Genomic DNA, 22619 nt, shown 5'->3' with positions numbered 1-22619 from the left:
TGACAATGGTCCCTCAGAGCAGAGTAATTGCTGTAACTATCCAATGTTCCCCCTGTCAGAGAAGCCATCTGAAGCTCACTTCCAGTGTGTGCTGCAGCACCATGCCCTCTGCTCTGATAAGAACCCCTTAAGCAAAGGGATTCGTCACTATGGAAAGAGTCAATTAAGATGGTCTGTGCCGCCATTCGTTTGATGTGGAGAGAAATCCTTTTGATGTAAAAAAAAATGTATGCGAAATGGTTATCAAGATTACAGCTTCCCTCCTAATCTTGATGTTCTATTTCTTGTCTTTAGCATTAATTGGAAACATCTTTGGCTAATGTTTCTGCTCAGGCTAATCTTTTGTGCGACCACAGGCCCGAGTGGTCAGTTTGACTCTTGTCACCCTCATGACCCCCTCAACATTAGTGGGAAACTAATGTCCAAGATAGTATTTAAGCACATTTGAGTTTGGCCTTCTAAAATGTGCTTTTATTTATTATCAGTTGTTGATTTTTAACAATACTGTGTGTTGTGCTTTTAACAGGATAATGAGCCACAACAAAATTCGAGTTCTGAAGAATGGATCCTTCTTTGGTCTCTACGCTCTGGAAAAGCTGTGAGTAGCCTATTTCTTATCATGCTTGATTATTTTTGCACCTTGACTGACGCAAAGGTGTCATATTTATTCTTTCCATTAGATTTATGGGATGCATATATGTGGGAGCTGTTATTAAGTGTGTCTAGGCGTTTGCAGAGAAATAGACAGTGAATCAGTTAGAAGCTCTGTGGGCTTCTATCCAACAGGGAGGATGATACAGTCAGACTGGCTTTCCCAAAGTTATGTTGAAAGTTCACATAATTACACTTCAGTGCTTCATTATCAGGTAAGCCCCACTCCACAGAAACCGCAGGACAAGATAAGGGAGATCTCTGGGAGGAGGTGCATGTTGGCAGCTTGGCCGAAGGCTCACAGACAGTCTGGCCCTCCTTAGCAGCATTGTAATCTCTCTGAATGGGGTGTGAGACAGATGATAGACAATATCTTTTTTTCCTGCAGAGCTTCCTCAGTGACAAACGGGAAAGCTACCATAGTGAATATGTCGCCTGACACAGCGCTTTTTTAGTATGAAATATCACACAACAATTAGATGGAATTTCATGACATTTGGTTCCGACATTCATGGTCCCCAGGTAACCGATCATGTCACTAAGAAGCTGAACACTTGGGGGTTTTATTGTCTGGACAGTTATTGGGATGGTCATGACATTGAGTAGCCTACAGCTGTTCATGGTCTCCAAGAGATTAATTACATTCAGAATCAAAATTTAGTTTTTGGTCAACTTTGGTAATGTCTTAACTTTTCATACTGTTCCATTTGTCCAGTTTATCAAGGACTTGCCAGGACTACTCACTCTTTCTAGTCTAGGAAAAAGTTTTTTTCAGATAGTTTGGACTTTTGGACCAATTTCGACACTGGAAGCGTGGTTGATGCAGTCATTGGTTTCCGATGATATAAGGTTTAGGACATTCATTTTGCTAATAGTAATATCACAATAATATTAAAATTGAAGTCTATATAATAGTTGAATAAATCAATTCAATTAATGCACCTTATTCCAAAAGATTGGTGAACATGACTGCCTAATTGAAAATACAGCAACGCCAGACAGACGTCCATCCACAAAACAATCAATCTCAAGTGTAGGGAGGTACAAAGGACGAACTTATAGCACACAAACGTATATAGTCAACTCCCTAAACAACAATGTGAAACCAAAACTATTGTAACAATGACATGACCATGGTCTGGACTCTCTGGTGTGAAATCGCCTCTGGGCTGATTTTAGTCATTACGGTCTAGACTTGTGTTTTCCAGCTACTCCTGGCTCCTCTGATTCTCTCTTGTGAGAACTGCATCTAGTTTGTTTCCCAGACATTAAATTCCATTGCAAGGTGTGCTAGCATCCTAGTAAAGCTTTTATAGTGTGCTGGTAGCTAACTACGCACATGGAGCAAGCCGTAGTCTGCATACAGTCTGGCAGACATACTTGTTTTGTCAGAGGGTGGGATGAGTATGCTGAAGGGATATTAGTTCCACATGCCACTCGGCTCTGCCACCCATGAAGCTAACTGGCTTCTCAAACATGTTGAAAAAAAAATATGGTAATTTGCAGCAGTTGTTACCTTATTAGTAGTTACCTACTGGAGCTCACAGCAGATGTGCCAGTCAAGAACAAAAAAGCAAATTTTTGCTGTACTTGCTGTTTTCATGTCTGGCATGTGAGTGCCATGCGTGAACAGATTTAAGGCCAATGTTCTCAGCTTGTACCTCAGCAGTCTATCTTGCACCGAAGATGCTGATAAAGCTGTTGGCGATGATAATGATGATGATGATGATGAAGATGCTACACAGATATCTTGCATCTAAAACTGCTTGGGTGAAAGTGATAATAAAGGAAAGCCAAAGTAAATATCTTGGCTGATGTGTTTGATGTAAAATGAGCTGAATGTTTGTTTTTGTAAGTGTGGACAAGATTCCCTGTTGTGCTGCAGGGTCGACGGGTCGGGTAACCTGGAGCTGACCCGCTAACAGGCCCTCGTACCTGAAGCAGTGATAAAACTAGCAGGGGCCATCAAGGGGGGAGCTTTCTTGGAGGCTCATTACTACAAAACCTAGGAGAAAAAGAACAGTGCAGACAAACTAACACTCACACTTGTGCTCCACAGAGGGAGATGTGAGGAGAGGACGTAGCGTAAATCACGCAGGCCTCATTTCACTCCTCTGCCTCAGCCTCCGCTGGCTCTCTGACACACAGCGGTGGAGGTCTGTTCCCTCACTCTGACGTCTTCAACCTTTAATTGAGCCCTGCACAGCTTATAATTACATCTGAGCTCATGGGAAAATTGCTGTCTGATGTGAAAAATGCCACATTGAAATTCACCGTTGCTGTGATGGAGGGGTTTGAAGGGATGGACTCAGATGTGAGGTTGCATTCAAAGTTTGAATCGGAGTCCTTGTCAATGTGAAACTGTGAGATGTGAGTTTTGCCTCTTTTCAGCCTGTCACTGCTCTCCAGGTCTCCTCATTGTTTCCAGTGTGTTGTCTACATGTGCTTGTCATTTGGAGCAGTAGTGAACAGTTACTCATATTATGTGGTCAGTACTGTAATCAAAGGGCGGCCCACTAGGGCTGAGTAAACACACATCAGGGAATTACACTGCATCTCTTCCCCTACGAGACAAGGATAAACACAGTCTGCTCCCCTGACTGCAGACACACACAAACACACACACACAGACACACAATTTTGCTCAATCTCCATTGTGACTTCGGTGTAAGTGTATTTCCTAGTATGGGCACCTTAACTTCTTGTCCAGTCATTTGAAATGGCTCTGCTAACTCTCTGTGCAGACGCACACTCACACCCGTACACTCACACCAGACGTGTATTCAGAGCTGAATGCAGTCTGATCTGCTGTTGTTAGTGGGAGAATAAGAGCTCTGAGGCAGGCCACCCTCCTCTAGGCCCATGGGCCAGACAGTGCAGCGATCTACACAGTTAGCCCTTTCATTGGGACAAACCTCCCCAAAGCCACTATTGCCTTCATAACCTGCCAAACCACCCAAGTGCAGAGGAGCAATTTAGCCCTGTTTGTTTTTGCCCTCTTACTGGACTACTATGTTTTTGTAGCTCTTTTAAACAGACCTGCCATCCAACAGCTACATTTGGATCTTGGAATACCTTATGTCTTTCCAGCTCTTGGACTGAACACCAGCTGAATCATACCTTTCTTCTGTGGTGTCGCCCACCATATGCAAAGAAGGTCACATTAGTATACACACCATTTGAGTTCTGGTACTGTACTTGTGCATCTATCCTACTACCTACACCTCTGTGCACACGCTTTCTGATGGAAGCTGACGCTGGCGGCCCCACTAACGAGCCGGGACCTTTATGAGTTGTGGACAGATCCCAGCGGCCTGTCCTTGCACTGATTTGAGGCAAGGTAATGAGAATAATGAGCAAAGAGGGCCGAGGCAGTCTGGCTCTTGTCCAGCTGGGCCCCACTGCACCATGGGACACAGGACAGGCAGACAGGGCACAAGGGGCCCTCATTACCAGGTCGGCTCACCCTATAGGGAGAGAGGGAGTGGAGAGTGGAGAGGGAGAGCAGAGGGCAGCGGTGGTGATGGATGAGGGAGCAGCGGGACACTCGCAGTGGACAGGTCTGAAAGGCAGGAGTGAAGCTTGTGGTTAGGACTGGTGAGGCTTGAGGTGTTGGCAGCACGATATACTTTGTCAACAAGAGAGTCTGAAAATGACTCGTACAGTGTCAATGAAGTGACAGGAACTTTAGTTGTAAACACATGCACGTAGAGTTTGCACAGGAAATATCACACCAGATTACTTAGAAACTTCCTGTTGACTTAGAACAACTTGGTTCAAGAGCAGGAAATAAGGAGTTTCTTGTGATTTATGGCTGTAGAGCAATACGAATTAAAGGGAAGTTTGCATAGAAACCTGTGACCAGTAAGTCACACACTGCAGAGATGTTTAGAAAATTGTCTGCATGATGGAAAATATACACCCTATTATCACATTATGGTTACAAAGCGCCTGGGCCCATGTGTCACTCTTTGACTTGATAGTATCTGTTTTACAAAAGGGGAGACGGGCCACTCGCTCTCCACCTCAGCCTCTCTGAAACCAACCTTGAAATCGCCTCTGCCATTCTGAGCAGCTGGGGTTAGGATGCAGTCCAACTTAAACAACTTCACCATCTGACACAGGGGAAGTGGAGCTGAGATGGCTAAAGATGGTATGGTGGCTGGAGAGAGAGGAAGAGGGAAACAGGGAGGGAGGGGAAGCACACTCCTGCAGTTTGTCCTATATAAAGCTGAGGTTGTTTTCCTTAGTGGGGAGATTAACATTATTCCACACACGCTAAGCAAATTACCTTGATGAGGGGGAACAAAGCATAGGTGGGCAGCACTATAGCACATAAAAACAGTGGAGAATGTGCTTACATGGCAAGGAGTCCCTCTGTCTAGACCAGTGTGGGTAAGACAAGGTTCAGATTGTACCCTCCCAACACTCTGAAGACAACTAAAGGCCATCTGAGGAGGTCGCACATGCGAGTCTCATTTCTCACTCAGAAAAATGAACATTTGGGTAAGTATGTTTTCCCACACACGCCACCGAGTGCCCCCCGCTTAGGCAACTCTCACCTAATGAGAGTCCATGACATTCAGGGGTGGAATGGGTGAGGAAGGGGTTAAGCGTGCTGGAGAGTGGAAACAGAAAAGGGGGGGGGGGGGGGGTTGCTGCTGCTGGAGTTGATAGACTCCAGATGTGTCTTTCAGATAAACCGAAGGAACGGGGTGTGTTTGTATTGCAAGCCCAGCTCAGTCATGGCTCTGGGGGTTTATTGAAACAGCGAGTGAGCCCCCTCATAAGCCCATTACCAAATCGTGCACTTTATACGCCAGTAACTCTCGAGCACACTCGTTCAACAAACTTGATATGGTTTCAATGGCGTTCTCCTCCGGAGGAACTTGAGCTTTCTCTGGACTTTCTTCCCCCCACTTCCGTTTGTGTTCCTTTTCTGCTTTATTTTTGCATCTCCCCTCTCCCAGCTCACTGGGTCTCTCTTCCTCCTCCTTCTTAATCTCCATGAGCTGTAGTCCACCTACTGGCTGAAAATTCCTTCATGTACATGACTAAATTTCCATAATTTCATAATTTGAGTGACAAGTTAACTCGGATTCCTCATATCTATGTTATTATAGGTTTTTAAGCTCAAATTACTCAGGTTATGTTGTATCATAATCATAATCAGTAGTGGACAAATTTGCACTATACAATCTATTCTCTATTACTACAACTTCTAGCTCTGAGAAACCTACATGATCATAATTCTGATAAACAACTGTTATAATCCACTTTATGTTGCATTAAACCATGAACTGAGATTGATGTTTATGCTGGTAGATGAAAATCCAGAGTGGACATCGCCCCCTTCTTTCAGCTCCTCCAAAACTCAGGACTAAAGTCAATAAAAGTCCGTGGTTCCAGAGTTTTCCTTGGCAGGATGATCCCCGGCTCCTCTTGCTGCGCACTATAGAAACATATAATCAACTGAGGAAATTTTACCCTTCAAATAAAAATCTATAATGCCATTTTTGTACATCCCACTAACGGCTGTGCAATTGGATCCACAGTTTATGTTACTGTCTGTCATGAGCAGTAAACCATAGTACGGTGTAGGATCAATGATTGTCCAGGTCCGAAGGAAATATCTTAACCCTCTATAGCCAACACCTCCATTACAGGCCTGAAAATAATGTACCGCAAATAAAAGGGTAGTGTTATTTCCTTTTGGCTACAGACATGATTACAGATGGTCTCATTTGGAAGGTAATTTTATACCCCAAAGCCCAGAATGACTTTAAGAAAGATACAGAGGCACAAACATGGGAGAATTGCCTGTATGGAAAGTACTTTGGGTCTAAAACAATTCTGTGTGAACAGCTTTGGCAGTGTTGAAGCTGATACTAAATAATTGGTTCTGACACTTTGAGCTTTCAAACAATGTTTAATTTGTCAAGGTTGTGTGCAGACTGAGTCCAGTACAAACCAAAACACACCAAAAGAATCCCCTCCAAGGCCATAGCATTCCACTGATGCATTTTAAAATGTTAAGTATGTGTCCAGTTGTTTCATCTTTGTGACAGCGGTTTTATGAATACAATACTTAATGTCTATTTATGCTCCTATAGCTTCATCAAAGCAGTTGGTTTCCTGACGAAGGCAGACAAACGTTGATTAGGTATATCCAATCTGAGAGGAACCAGGAAAAAGGTAAAGAAAATAATCTGGGGAAGGGGCAGCATAGCAGGAAATTAGTATAAAAACAAGAGCTCTGCAGATCCTGGTTTCCTGTTTTGGGGGGAAGGCAGGAGTACGTTTGGGGCCTGTGTTACAGAGACCCCATTGTGAGCAAGTGTGTTGAGGAGTAGGGAGGTGGGGTCTGCGGGGCCATACACAGGGACAACTTTGCTCAGTACAGAATCCCACCTGCCCCTCCCTGAAGAGGAAAGCTAGCTAGTAAAGAAAAGGAGAAAAAGGAAACTGTAAAAATAAACGAGCAAGAGCCTTTACGAGATACGCCAACCAGACAGGAAATGACACGCGGCACAAAAATGGTCTCCAGTGACCTCTGCCAGGAGCCAAGGTGCTAGTTAACCCCCCCATTGTTTTTTCCAACACAACTTTAATCCAGGGCCTTATTTATTTGTTCTATCTTCAGGCAGTTTCTTATATTGTTCTGCAGTAAAAGACATGTGCAATGAAATTATAGAAATTGGCCTTGCAATACCACGTCAGTCAATAAAAATAAGAACAAGAAACAGGGAAGAGAAATTCTTGATTCAAGTCTGGTGATAATGAGTGGCCATTCCCTGGTTTCAGTCATTTTCCCAGCTCCCTCCGGGGCCCAAACAATGTCAGTGGAGCACTCCAGTCCCTGCCCCTGTGCTCCTGATAATGGAGCACTCCACGTCTGGAGCGCTTTACAGAACATGTCTTCATTATTACCCTCTCGGTGCCCTACAAGCACGTCGCTCCTCTCCAGTCTGCATGGGCCCCAGGTGCTCATCCCTTATACCCACAGAGAAATGACTCTTCAGAATGTCGGAGGACTAGTCCCATTGATCAGGAGGAGTTTGTGAACAAGAAAAAAGACATTCTTAATGGCAGAGGCTGGTGTTAGGCCCACTAGTAGCAGACAATAGCCCCTTTTGGGCCACGAGTGAGCTTGAGTTTGTCTCAACCCAATCACACAGGCCACATGTGGTGAAGGGGATAAAGCAACGCACTTCCAAGGTTACAAAGCATAACTCAAAGAGAAAAGCCATATTCATAATAACACCATGTCACCACCAATCATGTAGCTTTACTTGAAGAACGACATGCTACCGCTGTGTAAGATAATGACAACAAGTAATAGCTACAAGTTGCAGCTTCTAACATTTTCAAAAATGATATTTTCTGAGCGAGCGCGAGGCTTTGAACTATTTATTATCTCTACTATTATCCTCTTGCCTGGTGACAGCTGTTGTCATCAGTGTCAAGGCCACTGAGCTGTGAAGCTGTGCTCCAGAGGCCACGCCGACAAGTCATCGCCTGAGTATGAGGCCTGCGCTGCAGTCTGCCTTGTGCTGTATATCTGAGATAAAGTTTGAAATAAATCTGGAAGTGTGGACAAGTGGCGAGGGGCTGCAGCTGAGATTAAGCCTGGATTATGTTGGTGAATGAGAGCTGACGTTTGGACTGCAGCAGGGCTCAGCACTAGGCCGGGGCTTCAAATGCTGTAGACTCTGGTGAGCTCCTTCGAATTCCCCAGCTTGGTGATAAGAGAGTGTATCAGAGGTAGTGACCTGTTGACACACACAGCACTGGGCACTTTCCAGGCAGGTATGAATACGCAGCGGTTTGACGTGTATTGTTAGTTGAAGATCGGTTTTGTGGTTCAATTGCTAAAAAGCGCACTGTCATTGAGTTTGAGTCCCTCATGAACTCTGTGCTGCCAATGTCACAATGTGGTTCTCAGGGCGTCAACACCAACATCAACATAAATCCTCTGTCCCTTTGGGTCTGATGGTGCACATCCATGCATGACTCAGTTATTAGAGTAAACCTCCAAAAGTACAACTGTTAGTGTGAGTGTGTGTTTGTACTTATTTTTGTTTGATTTAGATCAAACAAAGTAGTTTCTATGGTACATTGTGTCTTTTTCAACTATTGTACTGATTAGAAAAGATATAAAGTCAGTTTTCTATTTTAGGTAATGTTAATAATTTGATGTTTTGAACGTTTTATTTCACAATTTTATTTAGATTGAGATCACTGATCAGTCAAGGACATATATTAACATATATGTCCAATAATGAACATTCTATTTCAAAAGGCTTTAGGTTATATAAATATACTCATATTATTTATTTGTTACATAGGTAACATTATACTTATTTTATTTTGTTTATAGTTATATTATTATCATTATTCATTATTCTACATAACATTTGTTTCTCTCTTGTCCTGAAAACATATTTAAATAGCTTGAGATCAGCCGATGGGTTGAACCTTATTAGCCGATGGGATTTCTTATTAATTCATGAAATTCATACGTATCCATATTCATATTTTCATTCATGTGGGGTATTTAAAGTTAGTCAGTCTTAAAATCCTTTTTCCAGGGCCACGCTTAACTTAACTGTATGAATTAATTGCAACGCCAGAAGCACATTTAATCATTACATTGATAAGAATGCAGGTTTTGGTGCATATACACGTGGAGATCAGTGCTACACGGCAAACGCAAGCTTGAATATGTGTGTGAGTGGGAGAGAGGAAACAGTGGGCAGTGCCTCGTCTTTCATTGCTGCACTAATGAGCCCCGGGACACACAGACTGGAAACAGCAGTATTGTTCTCCCCCCCACCCGCCCCGGTCAACAACTATACAGCTACTGTCACACAGGAACCTGGGAATATCCACTGCCGAACACACTTTCAAGGCTCTGGTTCCTCGTCAAACACACACACACACACATATAAACTATACTTTTATATCCTGTATAATCGTCGTTATTTATGTATCTATCTTAATAATGATACAGGGGGAAACATTTCTACCTTTTTGTAAAAGCTGTGAGGTAATTCTGTCTGACAAACTGGCAACGCACTCAATCAGCAGGGCTGAGCCGTCCAAGGCTGTCTGCTTTGAGACAAACACAACAGACCTCAGCCTTTTGGGCCGAGGACAGGGAGATTTTGCTCCATCATTATAACCTGTCTCCTGTATTTAATCCACATATGAGCGATGGCTTGGCGAAAGCTTGGACCAACAGCAAAAACCCTGATCTCTGACTCTATCCCAGCCGAACCGCACTGTCAAATTTTTTAACTGGAAGCCATTTTCTAAAACAATTTCGCTGCCCTAGTTTGATCAAAATAACTCATCTCTTGGAAAGAGGACGAGAGAATGGTTAAGAGAATCCTGAAGCTGTGTACAGGGTGTGAGGCCTTGTGGTCGAGAGCGGCGATGACAGATAATCTCTGTGGAAACAAAAAAAAGGACCAGAAAGTCCCCTGAGGTCTCGGTAAGAAGCGAAATAGACAAAAATGCAGCTGCAGCGCTCCTGCAGCGAAATCCTCTTCTGCTGCCGGTCCAATGGGAGCAGACATTTTTCAAGTTGTAGAAACATGGATGACATGTAAGCCCGCGGTGACCCTGTCCTGTCAATAACCATCCGTCTGCTGACCTGTTTTAACCTCACTATTCCCACCTGGCCAATAAAAAAAACTTCTAGGATTCAAAATCTAATGTAAGTTACTGATGGAGAGGGGGTATGCAGCTGAATGCTTTAACACATGGGTGCAGAATGGAAACACAGGGGAGAAAAGTGCTGCAGAAGATATGATAGTGTGAAATCAGATCTTCAAAGGCGGTTCAAGAAACTCACATTTACGGTTCGCAGTGGCCAAGTTTATCGTGGAGAGAATCATTGTGAAAGAAGTGGAGGGACGACAGAAGGCACGGCAGGAGTTAGAAGATTAATACCAGCCTCATGCACGTCCATGAAATATAAATTTACAGTTAGCAGACAGTTAGCTTAGCTTTAAAGAAACAGCTAGCCTGGCTCTGTAATAATAATAATCTACCAGAATCTCTACTGCACAAACACTCATTACTCTGAACTAACTATACTCAATACAGAAGAAATCTGCATATTTCGCACATTTATATATCTGTCTCTCTGTCTGTCTTTATTTGGCTCACAAAAGGTAAATGGTTTGTATTTATAAAGCGCTTGTTGAACTCTCAAGTTGCTTTACCATATAGTTTTGCCCCTCACCCATTCACACACACATTTATACAGTGCATCTACGTGCAGTACTCTCTCCATCACTCATACACTGCCCAAGGACACTTCGGCTTGCAGCTGCCACACATCTAGACAACTGTTCATTTTATCGACTTCACACTCAGGCATGTATATTGTTGAGGACCCAAGGAAATGTATTTAGAGCGACTTGGAGACACGATGCATTCAATATAAAAAAAACTTTGAATAAAGAGGTGACCAGGGCTCTGTAACAGCAGAGGCTGGGACTCATCAACGTCAGAGACATTGTGGATTACAACTGATTCTCCAGTTCAGGGTTCTGTGTACTTATTCAAGCTTTTACCAAACTTTGAATTAACAGTTGTACAGCTTGCTGTGCAGTCTATCTCTACTCAATTACTGTAGGTCAGTTTTACAGTTTCAGTGAAAAAGCTGCAACCAGCGTCACCACAGGCCATGCAAACAGCCCAATCCAACACACATGTTTACAATGAGAACTGCACCTAATTGAAGATGTATCTACACATCATCCCTGCACGCATTCTCTCATTGACCTGAAATGTTCTCTCTCCCCAGGGACCTCAAGCACAACTTAATCAGCACCATCACGCCTGGAGCCTTCCAGGGCCTGTCCGAGCTTCGGAAACTGTAAGTACACATTAACATGACTCACATTCCCTTTGGTTTCAGAGCAGCAAATGTAGAAATCATGCACACAGGCAGACAATAGCTGTAGTTTTTCTTTTTTGATTGTTCACCAAATTTACAGTAGTTGCTAAAAGAGAAAAACATGCACTGTTTTTGCAACTCATCGCAGATGTCATATGTTGCATCGAGCTCCTGATGTTAGCGTGACCATAAAGGCCTTGTTCACTTAAGTGTTCCTGCTGATTCTTGCGGGGGCTGTGCACTGTCATCTCTGGTGGCGCACCGATGCGTAAACCTCAGGCCCACGCCGCGGCTCACCGTTCACCCTTTTGTGTTTTTCGGACTCCGAGGTCTTGGTTGCGGCGTGGGTCGGAGCTGCTTGCCTGTGCTGCACCGCGTGACTTCCCCTCCCTCCTCCCCCTACTTGTGTTTTCCCTGCAAAGTCTGGGGTTTCTCAAAACAAACAGGGGGAGATAAACACATGCTTTGGACAGCTCTCTGCTGGGTAGTGTCAGAGGGGCAGCAGAGCAGATCCCTCTCTGGCTGTGGCTATACATCACACTCAGGGACGGACAGCAGACCAGGGGCCCTGCTTTTACCCCGAGGGTGATAAACTTTTACTGGGGTCCCATGGAGTTGTGATAAGAGAAAGTGGCGGAGACTGTTGTTATAATTCTTCAACTTATTCTAACTTTCTAAAAAAAGAGAACACTGCAGTATGAAGATAATGGAATTAAAGAAAATGCTTTATCTTTTATCCTTTTCACTATATAAGACTGAGACAGAGGTCTTCAGTTGGAACATGGGCAGTGAAAGAGTCAAAATATCAAAATCTGTGTTGCTGAGTGGCTGAGACAGGTCCTCTTCATTTGAAAATAACCAATACATTCCTTTTGTCTCCTCACACTTTTAGCGACCTATCCAACAACCGCATTGGCTGCTTGACTGCCGACATGTTCCAGGGACTGACCAACCTCACCAAACTGTAAGAGAAAGAGGAGCAGATATTTTAAAGATAGAGGATGTTTTATGTTAAGGTTGAAGCCGTTCAGTTAACTGGCTTGTATCTAATTTGCGTTCTGCCAGGAATCTCTCTGGCAACATCATATCGACCATGGACCCAGGAGTGTTTCAGGAACTGCCGTCCCTCAAGCTAGTGTGAGTATCACAGACGCCACACTCTCATTGCATGCCTTTCCATATCTGGATGAAACAATAAATATTATAGATGAAGATAACATTTATGTCTGGCAATATTTATTTTGTTACTGGTTTGCTATGTTTTTTACATCCCTTCAAGCCAATGTGGAACATTTCAAATAAGCAACAACCTGTATTTATGTGTACGATTTATTTTAAGATGAAAAACATATTTCAGCTCAGGCTATCTTTAACCAGAAGATACAAACATTTCAAGTCTGATTGCATGGAGACAAATAATAAATCTGAAATAAATAGGTGATAAAGGGTGGCTGTTATTGTTTGTTGGGGTGTCACGTAGCAAATATGTACTGATCCCTTACCTAAATAGAAATAAAGAAACCTCTTTACTAAAACAGAAGGTAAACAAATAAAGGTTTTGAAATATACTCAAAGTAAGAAGAGGTACTCGCAACATTTATTGAGTTAAACAACCATTTAACTTAAACAAGTCTTACATCAAATTAAATATGCTTTAATATACAAAATATACAGGTTTGTGAACATGAAAAAAATCATTAAGGAGGAAATCTGTACGATGTATGAAATAAAGTATTTAAATATGGCCAGAGATTGAGAATGTGCAGTTCCTCTTCTTCATCATTGACATTGTTGATGTTATCAGTGTTATCAGCTGACTATTCACTTTCTATCATGTTGTTACTCCTTGTCACAGACACGTGCTCTTTTGTCTCTGCTTTGATAGATATATATGGAATCGTCTTTTTTGTGTTATTGACTCTTCTTTCTATGTTGACATCTATTTTGTTATTGGGAAGACGGCACTTGATGCAAAACAAAGTAACAGGTCTGTTTTGGAAATGTAAGGAGTAGAAAGTAAAGATATTGGCTTAAAAGTGAGGAGTTCTCAGAAAAATGTACCACCAGGTAAACAACAGATACCTGAAAAATCTACTTCAAGTACAGTAACAAAGTATTTGTAGTTCTTAACTCCCCACCTCCACATGTGTGTGCCGTATGTACATTAGATGCTATAGTGAGCAGCTGGATAACACTGTATTTGACCTCTCTCTGCAGAAACTTCAACTCAGACCACCTGTCGTGTGACTGTGGGTTGCGTTGGGTCCCGGGCTTCTTTCGCAGCAGTTCTGCCAGGTTGGGGGACGAAACCCTGTGTGCCTACCCCAGGAGCCTAAAGGGAAAGCCCCTGCGTGGACTGAGGGAGAGTCAGCTGAGCTGTGGTGAGAGCCTGGCTGAGAATGAGACATTTGAATGAGGCAGTTCACCGCAGTGTTTCAGAAAGCATAAGCTTGCGAATGACAATGAAAATGCAATCATAACAGTGCTCAAGATCATCCCAGTAATTTGAAGAATTAGTGGACGCAAAGGGCGGAAAGGAGATCCATCCCAGTCACTCAGCGGGGACATATTTCTAAAAGCATCAGTGAGCTGTGTTGACGACTAATCCTGTGGGTCGCATTTATGAATTGCTGCAGGCTGCATCCAATCTGTGGCAGACTCCTCATAACTTCTGTGGAAACTTTGAGCTGCGGTTGGGTAATGAGAGAGCAGAAATAATTCAGCGTGATGTGTAACGGCCGCGTCTGTGTCTTTTCCCACCGGTGGTGCTCAGATGGTCCGCTGGAGCTGCACACCCTGTCGCTGCTGCCGTCCCAACGTCAGGTGGTCTTCAAAGGGGATCGGCTGCCCTTCCAGTGCACAGCCGCCTTGGTGGACAAGATCACCACTCTGCACTGGCGTCAAAACGGTGAGCTGGTGACCTCCAACCCAGAAATGGGTGTCCAGCTGGAGAACAGTGTGCTGCACGACTGCACCTTCATCACCAGGTAAGTTAACTTGAGAGACACAGGCTTTATGGGTGCTCTGTGTTTCCCTCATGTCCCCTGGTGATGCTGTTTATCATTCAAATTGCCATACTAGAATAAACTATTTTGGAGAAGAAGGTGTTATGATGAGCTGTCTATATCTTTATCCAGTGAGCTGATTCTATTCAACGTACATGTGGAGGCCAGTGGAGAGTGGGAGTGTGTGGTTTCCACTGGGCGTGGTAATACGTCTCGCAGTGTTGAAATAGTGGTGCTGGAGAACAGTGCCTCCTTCTGTCCAGAGGATAAAGTTGTCAACAACCGTGGGGAGTTCAGGTTGGTAACAGTTACATTATTTGTTATTACATACCGAAGGATTCAGTGTTCTCATTATTCTTTGGTTTTAATCCTCAGGTGGCCAAGAACCCTGGCAGGCATCACCTCCCAACAATACTGCCTACAGCTGCGTTACCCTTCCCTGTCTGTGGAGGGGGGTATGGAGCAGAAAAAGGCCTCTCGGTACTGTGATCGTTCTGGAAAGTGGCAGGACGGGGACTACTCCGACTGTCATTACACCAACGGCATCACCCGTGTCCTGCATACCTTCATTTTGGTCAGTGCTGCTGTCAGTGCACGGTTTACTTTGCCAAGTCCGTGCTTCATGTTCAGTAAACACAATGAAGATTATGTTTGATGACATCAGACCTTTATTCCTTGTTTTACAGAAGCCAATCAATGCGTCCAACGCCGTCACTGTTGCACATCAGGTGCGCACGTACACCCTGGAGGCTGCAGGCTTCACTGACTCGGTAGATGTGTTGTACGTGGCACAAATGATGGAGAAGTTCATGGAATTTGTCCGACCTCTGCGGGAGGTGAGAAGGATTTAAGTTCACAAATTTAAATTGGCTGTGTAAAGATATGTGTGTCATGTTTTCTCCTGACTTTGCAGTCCTTTTAGCTTAATCATCTGTGTGTGTGTTTGCTGCAGTTGTCAGAGGTGTTGGTTGAGATGGGCAGTAACCTGATGCAGGTGGACGACCAGATCCTCGCTCTCGCTCAGAGAGAGAAGAGAGCCTGCAGCTCCATCGTGTACTCTCTGGAGACACTGGCCTGGCCTCAGCTACACAGTCACGCTCAAGACTTCTCCATGGTACCCAATCAACCTGATGATCATCTCATCAGGAGCTTTATTAACAGTGCATGCAAAGCTTCTAGAGAATTATCCTGAATATATTTATAATTTATCATGGCAATCGCACGTGCATAAATTTGCAACCAAAGCATTAATGTGAATATTTTTTGTTCTTTTGATCGATCTCATGATTTAGCCTATGTAGCAAAATTAAACAAACAATTTTAAAGCAAAATGTTAAATCTATCAATTTCATTTTAGACACCTTATGTCTGTCTAAAATTGAGACACAGATAATGACTGAAATTATATACTGATAATATATATGTAAAAGTCCATTCATATTTGTTTTGTATATGCACAGGTGTCCAGGAACATTGTGATGGAGGCCCACTTAATCCGACCGGCCCACTTCACTGGTATAACCTGCACTGCGTACCAGCGTCGCGAGGTCTCAGTGGGCAGCCTGGGATCAGACATGGCAGAGTCCAGCCATGAACAGCAGCTTCGGTTCCGCTGCAGCACTGGCTCCCATAACACCTCCCTCAACAATTTTCTACTAAAGGTGAGGCATGAGCATCTGCCTATTGTTTTCATTAGTGGGTTGTTAGTGACCTATTGTTCCTGCATTCCCCATGAACAGGGTTCAATGGTGGATTTCAACTTTAAATACATGATTTCCATGTCTTCTTCCCCAGAATTCAGTGGCCCTGGCGTCTGTGACTATTCCAGCAACTCTGTTTCCTCCTGATGCTACTGCCGACTGTAAACTGCAGTTTGTAGCCTTCAGAACCGGCAGCTTCTTTCCTCTGTCTGGAAACTCGAGCAACACTGGGGATCACAACCGCAGACGAAGTGTCAACACTCCTGTCGTCTTTGTAGGCCTAGGTAAGGAATCTTCCCATAACCTAAAATACATATATATCATTTCATAAGAGATTGCTAGTATTGCTACATTGTGGTGTGATCCCTATATCTCTTTAACGTGAACACATTTTTTGTCTTGGGGTAAAGCTAATATCATAGATTTTGTCACTAGGATGCCAGGATTGATACTACTACATTTTCAAAGCAGCAGAAGTAGAAAACAAGATGTTTCGCATCACGCTTAATCAGATTTGTTCTTCTATAATGAGATAGACGTTACAAAGTGTGTCTCAGGAGCAGATCCAGGGGTGGGGCCAGGGGGGCTCTGGCCCCTGCTGAAAATCAGATTGACCCCTGAATTTCATGTTTTTAATAAAGTAGTCACAATTTCTGATTTATTTTTATTTTTCTACATTCACAAAATGCTTGAACAAGGAACATTTTTAGGAAAATATAGTAAATGATGTGTTGCTTCGCTTAAATCTATATATCGAAAAGTGAATGACAAGGAATGACTTAAATGTGCATATAACCAAATCAGAAATTGAAAATGTGAATGGATGTTGGACACATAACTGAGGCCTCTATGTAAATTGGGGCTCCTTTATGGCCCCTGATTAAAGCAAACCCAGATTAGCCAAGATGGTCTGACTGTACCATCGTATTAGAGGAATAATGTATACAGTATGGATATATGAGATACAAGGTAATGAAATACTAGAAAGCCTCCCTCCCTTTTTGTATTGAGTTTCAACCCTTTTCATTAAATAATAAAAATAGTATATTTTATTTATAGAGCGCTTTTCATGATACTCAAAGACACTAATGTAGACACAATCAAGAATCATTTATTGTCGTACCTATACGAACAGAAGTGCCGTAGATTAAAACTCACATTGTAAATTCCATAATAAATCTATCAACTCTTTGTGCACTCACTTTTCCTTGACCTTTACTAGTGCTCATTTAGCTGTTTTCACCAGAAGAGTATAGTGCGTTCATGTCTGTGGGGTTGTTGAGGATTATTTTGCAAAAGGGAAGATCTGGCAACCCAAACTGATTTACTTTCTAATATCAAGGTAGCCATTTACACATCTTGGTCATCACTGCAGTTTTGTATTAAAGATTTCAATCCTTTTCTTTGACAGAGGGCTGCAGCGTGTGGAATCACTCAGAGCCGATCTGGGTGTCACTGCGTCACTTGTCCCCTGGTTCCAATGCTGTTGCAGCCCAGTGGAGCCAAAAGGGACAGGAGAGGCAGGGAGCCTGGAGCCAGGAGGGCTGTCAGCTGGTCCACAGTGACAGCAGCACCTCCACCATGCGCTGCTCTCTGCTCAGCAACTATGCTGTGCTGCAGGTAGGACACCAAGATTTTTTTTAATTATATTTCACCATTGAATGAGACTTTCCTTTGCTGAATGGGATTTTTTTTTTCTCTAGGAGGTGCCTGACTTCCCCGGATCCTCACCGAAGTCTGTAGTCATGCTCCACCCTGTGGTGTACGCCTGCACTGCAGTGCTTCTCCTCTGCCTCTTCACCATCATCATCACACACATACTACATCACAGGTATGTGCATTCAGAGACTTCTCACAGCTGTTTGCTATTGCTTTTTATCTTCTGATCATTTAACTCTGTGTCCCTACAGCACTATTCACATATCGAGAAAGAGCTGGCACACATTACTGAATACCTGCTTCCACATCGCCATGACATCAGCCATCTACGCAGGAGGCATAAGCTTGACCAGCTACCCAGTGGTCTGTCAAGCAGTAAGTTCTGAGTTTACACAGAGCAATAATTTTCCAATAGTGGGGTGTAAACTTGATATCTAATCTGACTGAAATATGTGACAGGTGGGCATTGCGCTGCACTACTCGTCGCTGTCGACCCTGCTGTGGATCGGAGTCAGCGCCAGGGTCATCTACAAAGAGACGTTGTGGAGACTGCCGCGGCAGCTGGAGGGAGAGTCTCCTGTTCCACCTACTCAGCGACCAATGCTCAGGTCAGGACGCGAGCGAGCGGCTGCACACCTTCACCCACTTCATGTACCATGAGATTATTGTTCGCTGTCAATATGGTTTATGATTTAGACAGATGTGGGAGTTCTTGTGCATGGCCACCCAAACTCAAAGGCGGCCTCTGTGCCCCAACAACTAAAGTCCCTCTGTTTTTAATGAAACTTTGGAGGGACATAAGAGAATATTGCTGTAAGGCACAGAAAAGCCATAAGACTAGAGGGGAGGAATGTTTGAAACCAACACGACAGAAACCGAAGGGGTCACCATAAATCTAAGCAGGGCCATTCAGTGGGATGCACTGTCTTTCTAAATATTCCCTTCTATTTTCACCCTCACCCCCACCCATCCCTGTGATCATATACTGTGCCCCTGACCTCCAGCCACCACTTTGTTGCCCACTCGGACACATGGGATGAGAGTGAAATAAATCACAGCCTTCCCGGGCCTGTTCTGACCCTTGTAACGCTCTGCCCACTAAAAGGGTGAGGGATCACACAGCTCTGTTCAGATTGTAGGCAGTTAGAGACATAACAACACTGAAAGGAAAATGACAGAGACAGGCACACTTTAAAATCACTGTGGTAGAAAACCATCCTGTTGCAAGAACAAGAACTGCTCTTTATTTCTGAAAATTGCAGCTGGGAATGTGTGTTTGAAATGTTTCTCCTCTGTTATTCAAGGTTCTATTTGATAGCTGGGGGTGTTCCTCTTATCATTTGTGGGATAACCGCAGCTGTCAATGTCAACAACTATGGAGACAACAGCCCTTAGTGAGTACTTCTTTCTTCATCCTTGATCCATTTTTCTCATGAGGCTGTGTTGTGTTGTTAGGTGCTGAAGTGAATAATTCTCTCGGACATGTTTGATACACAGAGATGTCCTTGTTTTGCTTTGACCCTCCTGACATCTTCTCTGGCTCTTGCAGCTGCTGGCTGGTGTGGCGCCCCAGTCTAGGGTCTTTCTTTGTCCCTGCTGGCCTGGTGGTGTTGGTGACCTGGATCTATTTCCTGTTCACTGTGTTTCGCCTGAGGCACCGTGTGGCCAAAGAATGCACAGGAACCACCCTGTCCTCTCCTGTGACCGAGAGCCAGCCCGCGCTGGCAGGAAGCACCAGCCTGCTCTCCACAGACTCAGTGGTTGGACCCATAAACACTTCTGTGGCTCCAGAGGACCAGTACTCACTGAAGACACAGTTCTTAGTGCTGGTGGCCACTCACTTTCTCTTTGTGGCTCTGTGGTGTTGTGGGGCCATGGCTATGTGGCTGACAGAGCACACTAGTTTGTTGTTCAGCTGTCTCTATGGGATGGCTGCCACCATCTTGGGGCTGTTTCTGGTGGTGCACCACTGCTTCAGACGAATGGATGTGCAGGCCTCGTGGCTGGCATGTTGCCCAGGCTACGGCCGTTCTCACCCTATGTCGACTTACACACACACCTGCACTACCGGGAGTGGAGTGCAAACTTCTGAGCAGGGATCTCAACTTTTCATCAACTGCCATCCACCCGCTGACTCTCACAACTCCTCATCAGCTAGGTCGTCCTCCACGCCAAGTGGGATCAGCAGCGTGGGCCCTGGGCCCTGCAAGCTCACCAACTTGTTACAGGTGGCACAAGAGAGTCCAAACAATCAATCAGTTACACGCACCCCTGCAAGCAACAACACTAGCACAAGTACCGACAACACCACCAAGCCAACAAACAATATTCTGCCCTTCAATAACTCTGCAGCCCCAGTGCATCCCCAGAGAAGGAAAGTAAGTAGCAGAACTAAACAAGGGAGCAGTCAGTATCACCATCGGAGTGAGGGGAGAGGTCACTATCGTCTCAAAGCTCTAAGGACCGCTGCAGGTGGGGGCAGCCTCGGCGCTTTGGGGCCCACAGGTTTAGAGCACATCAGCTCCTCTCATGGGGTTTACAAACAGGCCACGAGCGAGAACGGCAGCATTCACCACAGCCTCTCAGAGAACCAGGCCAGCCCACTGACAAATGGGAAGCGGGTAGGAGAGACACTGGCCACAAGCCCCTCAGAGGGAAGCGACGGCGGCAGCAGTGGGAGCCGCAAGCCCTTCCCACTCCTGCCTTCCATAGCCAGCAGAGTGGCCATGCATGGTGCTCAGAGACGATGTGCCAGCAGAGACAATTTGAAACTGGCAGCTGCTGCAGAGCGGGAGACGAAGCGCTGTTCGTACCCATTGAACAGTGTCACGACCACTGTGCCAGGGGCTGCTGCCCCAAATGGCACCCTAAAAAACTCAGTGCTGGAACTGGAGCAGGATATGAGTGGCACTGACCAGTCACAGAGCTCTGTTGGATTGAAGAGCAGCTTGTGGAAAAGTGAAACCACAGTGTAACCTATACTTACATGTGAACTTCTATGCATGACCTTAAAGAACTCTTAAATGATCAGGTTATGTTTTAATGGTCTCTTGATTATTATAATTATATAATTTAAGATATAAAATCATGAAGGCATCCAGGACCCTAAACTAGTACTCTTGCCTCTGTAGCATTGTAAGACTTTTCTGTGAAATGGGAAAAAAATAATGAGACTGGGTTTTTTATTGTCGTTTTCCAAAACAGGATACTCGTTTATTTTATCCATTTCACACAAAAACATTTACACAATATCTCTGAAATTGGCATATGATGTTGATTTTGGATGTCTAATGAAAGCTTTACATTTTTAGTTGTGATTTTTCTATGCATATCAACTATAGCGAGAAATGGACACCAAGATGTTCTGTTTCCGAAGTACAGCTATATGCATTTAATATGTGGACAGTCCTTCACCCTTATGTTTGCTTCAAGTAACAGCTTGTCCTCATGTATGCACTTGTATGTTCAATTTGTGTGTGTGTGTGTGTGTGTGTGTGTGCATGTTTGCGTGTGTGAGTGCATGCTTGCATGTGTCCGTGTGTGTGTGCATACAGTGGAATAACTGTATGAATGTGTCTGTACAGAATCTTTTTGTGAATTAAAAGCTATGTGAGACTTTTGAATATATGATGAAAATGTTTCATTTTTATTTTCTATGTACTCCCATCAGCACTGACAGAGCTCCCCTCCCTATCTAATAAATTCAGACAGATTAAAAACCAGGGCTTCTCTCTCATACCCAGTCAACAAAAGTCTGTTTCTTGTGTAATGTGTCAATTACTGCCCCCTCCTGGATGGCAATGAAACTTTTAAGTCACTGTCATGGTTTAGAAATGTGTTCAACTTGTGAGTATGTAAAATCATGCTTTTGGGTTTGCAATGACAAACTCATACAACCAATGCTAACTTAAAAGGGAACTTTCTCACTATGATTTTAGAGGTTTAAGTATTAAGTAAGTAAACTCTCTAAATTATAATCCTCTAAATACCTGTTGTTTTTGAATAGGCCTGAACAAAAGAAAAATAGGATACATTCTACAATAATGAACTCTTTAGTCACACTTGTAATTCAGGAAATTATCGGGAAATAGTGTTTCAACAATGAAACTCATTGTCACTGCTTTTTCCCATTGTTCTTTGAGAGGAAGTCCTCAGTATGACCTCTTTTTCCCATCAGCCACAACATCTATTCCATGTGAGTGTGTGCTATATTGAACCTCTCATTGGAAGCAAATATAAACATTAAAATAGTATGACTTGGATCAAATATTTAATAATGTAATATTGTTACCCGAGCACACTGTCTTTCATGGCCACGGCTGAGATATCCACATGTTTATTTTTTGTCATAGAGCATATGCAGAAAAACATTTAAATTTTCACACAATAAGCATAACAATCGAAATCATTTTTTTTTAACTTTTTTATGTTTCCCAATATACCTGCTATGTTGCCTGAGAAGCGAGCACAGGTCAGCAACTTGTAAGGTCTTTCACGTAAATTATTTATAATTTGATGCGATTTCCACTCTGTTGAGTGCTCTCTATTTTGCATATTACTCAGGACAAGCCTCCAAGAGCCCATGACAATGAGATGACGTGAAACGTTTTCTTCTCCATTGTACGCCCTAGAAACAATCAACCTTAAATGTAAGCCTAGAATTAAATGTGCTGCTTAATGTGTTGATGAAGG

General features: G+C 43.7%; 1 protein-coding gene across 1 annotated transcript in view; it reads left to right on the top strand.

The window, feature by feature from the left end:
* Window positions 1-21552, top strand: part of adgra2 (adhesion G protein-coupled receptor A2) — a 38693-nt gene extending 17141 nt beyond the window's left edge. The window contains exons 2-19 of the mRNA XM_062382380.1: window positions 527-598; window positions 11471-11542; window positions 12456-12527; window positions 12629-12700; window positions 13781-13944; window positions 14337-14550; window positions 14701-14865; window positions 14944-15142; window positions 15255-15404; window positions 15521-15682; window positions 16029-16229; window positions 16363-16552; window positions 17680-17888; window positions 17972-18099; window positions 18179-18302; window positions 18387-18535; window positions 19232-19321; window positions 19477-21552. Coding sequence (XP_062238364.1) covers window positions 527-598; window positions 11471-11542; window positions 12456-12527; window positions 12629-12700; window positions 13781-13944; window positions 14337-14550; window positions 14701-14865; window positions 14944-15142; window positions 15255-15404; window positions 15521-15682; window positions 16029-16229; window positions 16363-16552; window positions 17680-17888; window positions 17972-18099; window positions 18179-18302; window positions 18387-18535; window positions 19232-19321; window positions 19477-20902 — 3859 coding nt within the window. The 3' untranslated portion in view covers window positions 20903-21552. The remainder of the gene's footprint in view (window positions 1-526; window positions 599-11470; window positions 11543-12455; window positions 12528-12628; window positions 12701-13780; window positions 13945-14336; window positions 14551-14700; window positions 14866-14943; window positions 15143-15254; window positions 15405-15520; window positions 15683-16028; window positions 16230-16362; window positions 16553-17679; window positions 17889-17971; window positions 18100-18178; window positions 18303-18386; window positions 18536-19231; window positions 19322-19476) is intronic.
* The last annotated feature ends 1067 nt before the right edge of the window (window positions 21553-22619 follow it).

This window comes from Platichthys flesus, chromosome 3, assembly GCF_949316205.1.
Source record: "Platichthys flesus chromosome 3, fPlaFle2.1, whole genome shotgun sequence".
NCBI lineage: Eukaryota > Metazoa > Chordata > Actinopteri > Pleuronectiformes > Pleuronectidae > Platichthys > Platichthys flesus.
Note: the sequence above shows the minus strand (reverse complement) of the source record. Positions and strands in the feature narration are given on the sequence as shown.